Here is a 10,330-nt window from a genome sequence, read left to right as displayed (position 1 = left end):
AATCGCGAAGCTTGGTCGAAGTCATTTTATTATGCGACGACCCAGGAGAGTGTGATGTATCGAATTTTCGGATAAGCGCAAACAAATAGAAAAAGATACTTTATGATAAAAACAAATGATGATTTCCCGTAGGGAATATAACGTTACATTTTACTCCTGTCTTCGGCTCCAAAAAAATATTTGCTTTACTTTTATCCATTCGAGAGTCATTGTTTTATCTCTAACTAAATTAAATTGACTTACGCATCGTCTCGTCTGAAGAAAAGTGAACGAAAGATTAAAGCTTAAGACAAGAAACTTAACTGAAAAATATCATATCATTTTGCACGACGACATTTTCCAACTTTTTCTGTTCTCAACTTCTCGCTTTTATGAATCCAGCTTTATTAATACATCCCTTATAAGCGTAAGAACTGTACAATGATTATTTACATGTTTTTGCAGTCACCCGCGATATCTTGCAGGCACGCGGCTTCAAAGTAGAATCGTTGTCGTTACAATTGTTAATGATAGAAGACGTTTTCGCTACGTTCGCGTTCATCAGGACGGTCATAGACGCGTTACTGTCGCTCAGTATCACGGCTTTTCGACGATGCGAAATTAATATCCCTTTGCTCTGCTGGTCTTTTTTATTCTTCACTGTAGACGACACTGTCCGTTTAACGCTATTAACCGATTGAACGTTGATTGTTTTTTCCGCTTTCGTTTCCTTTGACGTTGTTGTTGTTTCCGGAACAGCTTCACCACATTCCGACTTCAAAGGCGACTTTTTCGTTGCACCGAGATCCGAGACATCGATAGAAGGACTCTGAACATAATTATGATCGTTGAGGCACGTTTCGACGTTGCTCTTACTTGACGTTTGATGAAAAGTTTCGCTTTCGATTGGTGCTTGACTTTTATCTCTATCCTCAATATCACAATTAAGCACAGCCTCCACTTTTGTAACAAATTTAGCGGTAGAAGTTTTTAATTCGTCACCGTCAATTTCATGGATACTGTTATCAATATTAAAATTATTCACCTCTGTGATTTCAACGACACTTTCAATATTGGGATTGTCTATTTCCTCCTTTTTAGTAGCACTTTCGAATTGATCACTAGAATCATCTAACTCTTTGATTTTAGTGACATTTTCAATATCAGCAGTCGTCTCTTTGATTTTAGCAGATTCAGCAGTTTCTATAATAGCAGTTTCTGTAACAGCAATTTCAGCAACAGCAGTTTCGATAACGGCAGTTTCAGTAACGGCAGTTTCAGTAACAACAGTTTCAGTAATAGTGTCAGTAATAAAATCGTTTGATGTTTTATCAGCGTCATTTTTATCATTATCGTCAATATCACTGTCGTGCACTTGTTCAATTGCTCCAATATTCTGAGCAACAGAATCCATTAAATCTTTATTAATATGAGATTTGCATGTGTCTTCATTTTTTCTACAATTATACAAATTTTGTTGCAGATATGGCGCTACTTCAATTTTTTTTGTACTAATATCCGCCACTTCCGTACTATTTACATCATTTTTAAATCGTATCGATTTATCATCTATGAATACATTTACAGAAATATCTTCATTTTTATCTTCAACTGAAACGCTCTTTACATTATTTTCATCAGATATTTTTATAGAATTATTTTTATTCTCAGGACTGTCTAAAATTTCGCCTTCTTCCAAATCTTTCATTGCGACACATACGGATGTGTTTTCTATCGAATTTTTAGATTTGATCTTTGATTCGTTTTTCTCTTTGTGTTCAATATTTTTCCCAGCACTATTTGTTCGACTAGAAGACTTTCGGGAATTAGTTTCTGCTGCAGCTTTATTACTTTCGTGTAATTTTTTATCATTTAAAACATTTTCTGTTTCCTTTTTTATTCTGTGATTTTCGTACTTCTTATTCTTATACGAGCTACTACTTTCTCTGTCTTCAACGTCACTCAAGTATCTGGATCTATCCCGTAGAACGTCACGTTCTCCACGCCTATATCTCGTTTTCCCGTCACTTTCCTCGCTCTCGCGGTTTTTCTTCAATCTCTCGTTTTTGTATCGGCTATCGTATATATAATCATCATACTTCTTTTCTCTATATGTCCTACTGGATCGTAAACGATTACTACTCGAACTCTCATAATCGCTCCTGCTTCTAGAGTAGCTTCTTCTTCTAGGCGGACTATGTCTGTGACTATACTCATTCTTCTTATAACCATTATTAATTCTTTCTGAAACATAATTTGACGTCCGAGAATTTCTTAAACCATCAACAAGATCGTTCTTGACATTGGAACTGTCGTGATCCTTTGTTGAATTATTTTTCGAGTAACTTCTCCATCCATTTGTACAATTTCGATCCTGTTTCGTGTCTCGATACTCGGAAGAGGCTCTACGTCCAGTATAAAATGAAACTTCTTCCTTTTTAAAAGAATGTTCTGCATTCGGCCGATTTTCGAATTTTACGGGACCATCTTTGTTCTCGTATTGCGCAGAATTGTCTGTTACAGCATACCGTGTAAGGTAATTGCGATCGGTTTCTTCGGTCGTAGTTTTATCTTCATTATTTTCCATTTTTAAACGCTTATGTCCGCGCGTATCATCCTCTTCATTCGTCCTTTTCTTTTTGTACGATTCTCTGTCGGGGGGTTCTGCAACAAGATAGTAATTTCAAACTAACGAGTCTATTACTCGTGTTTTACTTAATGTCTAAGTATGAATTCTAAAATTTTCATACTTTCTTCTAGATACAGACAGAGATAAATAGTAACAAATAGATATTTATCAAGTATGATATATATTTTAATATAAAGGTATAAATTTTTTAACGTTAGATAAAAAGTTATATAACAATTAAAAAACTGTTCTATAATTCTATACAAGCTTACACGATATATGTATATAATCGCACAAAAAGTAAAGTACGCTACCTGAATTAGAACATCGTTCGATATTAGATTCATTGTTGTCGTTTGTACCGAATTGAGATCCAATCTCCTTATCGTTTTCCACAACGTTGTTTTCAGGAATATCTGCTGATTTAACTTCCACGACAACCTTTAACATTGCCTTTTGCTTTTTCTCCTCCTCTTCATTCTCCATAAGTCTTTTTTGTAATCTTTCCCCAAACAATGTAGGTATCCGGTTAACATCAGTCTGTGGCTTCCTACTTTTATAGTCGTCGTGATGGAATTGAATTTCATGCGATTCAGTTTCATTTTCTTGTGAATGCGTCCAGGGAACATTTTCATACTTCGCACTATGTTGACGCGGCAATCTATGAGTAGAAGAACCTGAAGCTTCACGCCTGTTGCTCCGTCTAAAGGTTACATCGTCCAACCTGTAAACATTTTGATAACGTTAGAAACAGAAACCTTTGTCGATATTAAGTACGGTTTATAAAATTCGTACTGTTTCCTGAGGTCATTTATCATTTTATCCTTCCGTGAAATTTCAGCTTTCGCAGTTTTGAGCAAGGAAGACAGATTCTTCTCCAAATTTGTCTTAATCTTCTGCATATTTTCCAATTTGCTCGAGAGTGAATCAAGCTCTTTCTTCAATTCCTTGCAGTTACAATCTTGGTCCTGGATAACAATTTAAAAGCATCAACTTATTATTTCATAGATTTTACATCAGTGGCATATACGTAACTTGTTAGTAAGTAAAAACTTCTTTCTTACAAATTGTTGTTGCATACACAACTGACTAGATTAAATTGAAGTATCTAATTTTTACTCATTTGAACGAAATAATTTGTAGAGCATACAGTTACGTATATAGGTGCTATTCCGAACGCAGCCTTAGTTAACTAAAATGCTATACGTGACGTAAACTACAGATTTTAGTCAACTAAGGTTGCGTTCGGAATAGCACTATAATATTTATGTACATTAAAGATAATCTTAAATTTGATATACAATATAATTCTACGAGTTTAAAGGAATTCTTAAGTATATCTTATTGTACTTAAACTTTCGTATTTTATGTAGTTTATAATAACAAACAAGAAAAACTATTTAAAAATGCATATTCCACGAAACAATGATAGCAAACAAACCAACAAAATGATAAAAATATTTCTCATGTAATTAAACAATGCGCATTTAACAAATACGATAGATTTTAACAGGAATATCGAGAACAATTCGCACAATCGAGAAATATAATTCCAAAGTGTGACAGAACACGCGATTACAATTTTATAGCGCGCGCGGGAAACACTCTTTATAGGTTATATCGGCATTCGTGCAGGTTTATTTGACTTATCGAACTAAAATTGGGAGCACATTTGCATTCTTTAACAATACAAGCACGAACTAGCCTATAATACTTCGTATCCTTTATATATTCCATATTCTTCTAAAATCACACAAAGGCTATTTATCTTCTAAAGTCACGCTAACCAGAAATAGAACTTTCGTCGGTGACTCTCACATTTTTCACGGGTATCAAATCGAGACACGGTAAATCCGCATAAATATCGACGTCATCCTCCATTTTCCGCGATTATCTATCATAACCAGACGGTCGTAACACCACCCCCGCGTGCCATAGCTGAAAATATCACAAGGATTGCAGCATTTGCAGCTGTGAGTGTTGGCCACAGGGCCCACAGGACCAGACAGCTGTTTCCAGTTATATTGCACTTTTTTCACGGAGCACGAACGACACTCGCTGCACCGCGCCACCACGTGCAGGCTATTTTTCTCATCCCGTTTCTCCTTTCAATTACTTGAATTATACTCGTGGGATGATTTCAATGCCTCTGCACTTCGGATCTTTTATAAACTGGAGGTTTTCTCCGCTACCACACGTTTGCCACATCCCCACGTGGCTATGCGCAGTGCGAAATGGTGCGAAACACGAACGAAAGTGTGAATTCTCCCTCGCGTCTTACCGGGCACATTTTTCATCACTTTAGAGGTTTGTAAATAATAATTTGTTTGTAAATGCAGGTCGATTTTTGCAATTTAAATATTGTACATTTGCCTTTTTGTATTTAGATATCTTCACGTATGCCAGTCTTTATAGCGCGGGAACGAAATCGGCGCATGTGTCGATTCGCTGGAATTTAAAACCTAACCCAATGTTAAAATTCAGACCGAGAAGGGATGACGCGTGGCTCAGTGCCTACGCGAATGATTAGTAACACCGAGGTCCGTGGTTCGAATCCGACCCGGCCTTCTACTACGTTTACGCGAGCGTTACTTCTGTAGTAACTTATGATAATTCACCCATTTACGCGGAATAATTTATCGTAAGTTGCTACAAAATCCCGTTTACGCGAAGGAATTATCGTAAGTTACTACAGAAGTAACGCTCGCGTAAACGTAGTATTCGTCCCATATATGCTTTGTTGAAAAGTTTTTTCCGATTAAGATTCTTATGGATTAATGATCTGCACGATTGGGAATCGGAAAGGATTCACAATCTGCAAGGTTTAAGATTCGTAAAAAGGATCAAAAAGATTATGAACGTGTGTATCACGGTGGTAGTGTGAATGAATGAATGACTAGGTCTACATTGCTTGTTCTAATTACCTTAGGGTACAAGGCACCTTATTTCCTCATCCGAGGAATGTAACTGAAAAAACCCCCCTTCAGACCGAGAAGCAACTCGGTTCACGGCACGTTAGATAACTTCGTAAAAAAAATAAGGCCGACAAACTGACGTATACTTGATCGTTCCGGTAGGGATGGAATGATATGGAAATTGGAAATCAACAATAGAAAAAAGAAGAAAAACAATTGACTATTGTGCTCCTAAAGTCAACTTATAATACGTAATGCTCGATCGCATTTCTTCACATTACGGTAACTATAACTATGTATCCTTGTTTTTTAATAATATACGTTATATATGTCACCTCATATTTCGCTATAGAAAACTCTTTTGAAAACAGATCGACGAGATTGGTAATTACGATGCGAAGTTTAGGAAGAGAAAAACAAGTGACTGAAGAAAAGCACAGTTTTGTTCTATAGTAAAAAACGACTATACTTTATACAATATATGATTACACTACATTTACAAGCAACTGCCAGCCCCAGATTAGAGATATCAGATACAAGAGGAATAAAAAAAGAAGGATAAAACTTTAGAGGGAAGGACTACGCTTTAAATTCAAGTTTCCTTGATCGCACGAGTGAAGATGGAACCAATGGAATTTATTGCTGTACAGAACAATGATATTTGTTCTGACAATCTTGACAATCTCAGAGTCGAGAATAACTGCTTGCCCTTCGACCCATTCGAAATGGAGGAGAGAAAGCAAGAGTTGACCGACGCGCTGAGGTACTGCATAGATCTGTTGAAAGCTGCTCGGGTCATTTCAGATTTACGAAATAGCCATGGGACCATCTCCAGGCGTTCCCAGTGCATAGGAAAAAAAATATATCGTAAAATCATGATTATGTTGTATTCTATGGCGGATGAGGAGAATGAGAAAAATGAACTAGCGAAATATAAGAGCCATTATTTTGTTCATTGAGAGATTCACGTGACCCGAATAGCGAAAAAGAACAAAAAACGGACAGTACTGTTGAGAAGGTAAAATGTAATATAGAGAGATAACAAATATAATCAAATACTTTTCACATCTTTATAATTGATTATTTAATTTTTTTTATTGTTTACAGTAATCTTTACTTTGAAGTACTTTTTAAGTTATTCATGTAAAGTTAAAACATATTTTTGGATAATACAATTTTACATTTTTATTTGATGCAACATTCTGACCTCACTATTTTTACTATTAGGACTTCTTTATTTTTATATGTATTTATTACAATAATTGCAAAAATCATTACGTAAACACAGAAATCAAATACATTGTAAACGTAAAATTACAAAGTATTTATATATTTATTTTCACATTTGTGTCAAACATTCTCGAATATTTCATGTGGAAAGAACTTTATCCATTTGGAGCTAATCCGGGCCCGGTCATCAATTATATATAATTTTGTAGATAATGATGTTAGCATTAAAGAAGAAATAGTTTTAGATCCTCAAACCCCCGCCGGAAACAGTTCTGACCTAATGATGTCATTTTATACATTCTGACTCATCATCAGAGCTGTTCAAGATGACACATATGTCATTACTGTACTCAGAAGGTATATGTACATTATCAGAAAAGTATTTAGCATATCCTAGATACTAATTTCTTTGACGCTAAAAGAAATCTTTAGAAGAGATGATGAAAACAAAAACAAGAATTGGGAGTCATGTTCAGTTATAAAATAAAAAATCATTGATTGATTTTAAGCGTGAAAACATCACGTATAAGCAACAAAAAAAATACATCTTATGTACCAACATTGATGGAGTCCTAACATTGACTGGCGGGTGTGTTTTGGATATTAGCACCTATAAATTTTCAATCCTCGTGATATATAATCATCATACTTCTTTTCTCTATATGTCCTACTAGATCTTTCACGTAAACGATGACTACTCGAACTCTCATAATCGCTCCTGCTTCTAGAGTAGCTTCTTCTTCTAGGCGGACTATGTCTGTGACTATACTCATTCTTCTTATAACCAATATTAAATCTTTCTGAAACATAATTTGACGTCCGAGAATTTCTTAAACCATCAACAAGATCGTTCTTGACATTGGAACTGTCGTGATCCTTTGTTGAATTATTTTTCGAGTAACTTCTCCATCCATTTGTACAATTTCGATCCTGTTTCGTGTCTCGATACTCGGAAGAGGCTCTACGTCCAGTATAAAATGAAATTTCTTCCTTTTTAAAAGAATGTCCTGCATTCGGCCGATTTTCGAATTTTACGGGACCATCTTTGTTCTCGTATTGCGCAGAATTGTCTGTTACAGCATACCGTGTAAGGTAATTGTGATCGGTATCTTCGGTCGTAGTTTTATCTTCATTATTTTCCATTTTTAAACGCTTATGTCTGCGCGTATCATCCTCTTCATTCGTCCTTTTCTTTTTGTACGGTTCTCTGTCGGGGGGTTCTGCAACAAGATAGTAATTTCAAACTAACGAGTCTATTACTCGTGTTTTACTTAATGTCTAAGTATGAATTCTAAAATTTTCATACTTTCTTCTAGATACTCTCTCTCTCTCTCAAGTCCTATTACTCGTGTCCGAGCGTGGTGACTTCTCTTCATATACATGTGTTGCGCACGTGGATTATACACATTGTATATGGAACCTACAGTTTAACGCCGATTTCGAACGGCAACAATTTTTTAGAGAAGTTTTCGTGGCAAGACATACTCTCGGTGGTTTGCCATTGCCTTTCGAGAGGAGAACGAGCGAAGAAAATTTTCTAGCTCTACCGGGAATCGAACCCGGGACCTTTGGCTCAATAGACCAGTGCGCTGTCTACTAGGCCACGCTCGTCCTCTAGATACAGACAGAGATAAATAGTAACAAATAGATATTTATCAAGTAAGATATATATTTTAATATAAAGGTATAAATTTTTTAACGTTAGATAAAAAGCTATATAACAATTAAAAAACTGTTTTATAATTCTATACAAGCTTACACGATATATGTATATAATCGCACAAAAAGTAAAGTTTACGCTACCTGAATTAGAACATCGTTCGATATTAGATTCATTGTTGTCGTTTGTACCGAATTGAGATCCAATCTCCTTATCGTTTTCCACAACGTTGTTTTCAGGAATATCTGCTGATTTAACTTCCACGACAAGCTTTAACATTGCCTTTTGCTTTTTCTCCTCCTCTTCATTCTCCATAAGTCTTTTTTGTAATCTTTCCCCAAACAATGTAGGTATCCGGTTAACATCAGTCTGTGGCTTCCTACTTTTATAGTCGTCGTGATGGAATTGAATTTCATGCGATTCAGTTTCACTTTCTTGTGAATGCGTCCAGGGAACATTTTCATACTTCGCACTATGTTGACGCGGCAATCTATGAGTAGAAGAACCTGAAGCTTCACTCCTGTTGCTCCGTCTAAAAGTTACATCGTCCAACCTGTAAACATTTTGATAACGTTAGAAACAGAAACCTTTGTCGATATTAAGTACGGTTTATAAAATTCGTACTGTTTCCTGAGGTCATTTATCATCTTATCCTTCCGTGAAATTTCCGCTTTCGCAGTTTTGAGCAAGGAAGACAGATTCTTCTCCAAATTTGTCTTAATCTTCTGCATATTTTCCAATTTGCTCGCGAGTGAATCAAGCTCTTTCTTCAATTCCTTGCAGTTACAATCTTGGTCCTTGACAACAATTTAAAAGCATCAACTTATTATTTCATAGATTTTACATCAGTGGCATATACGTAACTTGGTAGTAAGTAAAAACTTCTTTCTTATAAATTGTTGTTGCATACACAACTGACTAGATTAAATTGAAGTATCTAATTTTTACTCATTTGAACGAAATAATTTGTAGAGCATACAGTTACGTATATATTCCTCATAAAAAACGCCTTGTAAACCCTACGGGGATACACAATATATCTACATACATACATACATACATACAGTTACGTATATACGTGCTATTCCGAACGCAGCCTTAGTTAACTAAAATGCTATAGTGTACGTGACGTAAACTACAGATGTTAGTTAACTAAGGCTGCGTTCGGAATAGCATTATAATATTTATGTACATTAAAGATAATCTTAAATTTGATATAAACAATAATTCTACGAGTTTAAATAAGGAATTCTTAAGTATATCTTATTGTACTTAAACTTTCATATTTTATGTAGTTTATAATAACAAACAAGAAAAACTATTTAAAAATGCATATTCCACGAAACAATGATAGCAAACAAACCAACAAAATGATAAAAATATTTCTCATGTAATTAAACAATGCGCATTTAACAAATACGATAGATTTTAACAGGAATATCGAGAACAATTCGCACAATCGAGAAATATAATTCCAAAGTGTGACAGAACACGCGATTACAATTTTATAGCGCGCGCGGGAAACACTCTTTATAGGTTATATCGGCATTCGTGCAGGTTTATGTGACTTATCGAACTAAAATTGGGAGCACATTTGCATTCTTTAACAATACAAGCACGAACTAGCCTATAATACTTCGTATCCTTTATATATTCCATATTCTTCTAAAATCACACAAAGGCTATTTATCTTCGTATGCAAGGTCGCGCAACGACAAAGTCACGCTAACCAGAAATAGAACTTTCGTCGGTGACTCTCACATTTTTCACGGGTATCAAATCGAGACTCGGTAAATCCGCATAAATATCGACGTCATCCTCCATTTTCCGCGATTATTTATCATAACCAGACGGTCGTAACACCACCCCCGCGTGCCATCGCTGAAACTATCACAAGGATTGCAGCTGTGAGTGTGG

The 10,330-nt window shown here is 35.5% G+C and overlaps 1 protein-coding gene and 1 long non-coding RNA gene across 5 annotated transcripts; one reads left to right on the top strand and one right to left on the bottom strand.

Moving 5' to 3' along the window:
- Positions 1–367: 367 nt before the first annotated feature.
- On the bottom strand, positions 368–10,318 carry LOC143900649 (uncharacterized). Its single transcript, XM_077412249.1, has 8 exons — positions 10,175–10,318; positions 9,038–9,210; positions 8,557–8,966; positions 7,364–7,973; positions 3,673–3,697; positions 3,404–3,576; positions 2,923–3,332; positions 368–2,643 (listed from the first exon to the last, which is right to left on the bottom strand). The coding sequence occupies exons 1-8, from the start codon at positions 10,235–10,237 to the stop codon at positions 425–427; spliced, it is 4,083 nt and encodes a 1,360-aa protein (XP_077268375.1). The 5' UTR covers positions 10,238–10,318; the 3' UTR covers positions 368–424.
- Positions 4,580–6,801, top strand: LOC143900389 (uncharacterized). Of its 4 annotated transcripts, none has more exons than XR_013257772.1 (5): positions 4,580–4,915; positions 4,996–5,249; positions 5,372–5,468; positions 5,538–5,805; positions 5,895–6,801. It is a non-coding gene; the product is annotated as an uncharacterized LOC143900389 (long non-coding RNA). The 4 variants fall into 4 exon arrangements; XR_013257770.1 differs by having other exon boundaries at positions 4,996–5,289; XR_013257773.1 differs by having other exon boundaries at positions 4,996–5,289; positions 5,876–6,801.
- Positions 10,319–10,330: the final 12 nt, after the last annotated feature.

The sequence above is a fragment of the Temnothorax americanus genome, unplaced genomic scaffold (genome assembly GCF_048541705.1).
Source record: "Temnothorax americanus isolate GAGA-0224 unplaced genomic scaffold, ASM4854170v1 Scaffold3, whole genome shotgun sequence".
Lineage (NCBI taxonomy): Eukaryota > Metazoa > Arthropoda > Insecta > Hymenoptera > Formicidae > Temnothorax > Temnothorax americanus.
The sequence above is the reverse complement of the archived record's forward strand: the minus strand, read 5'-3'. Positions and strand labels throughout refer to the sequence as shown.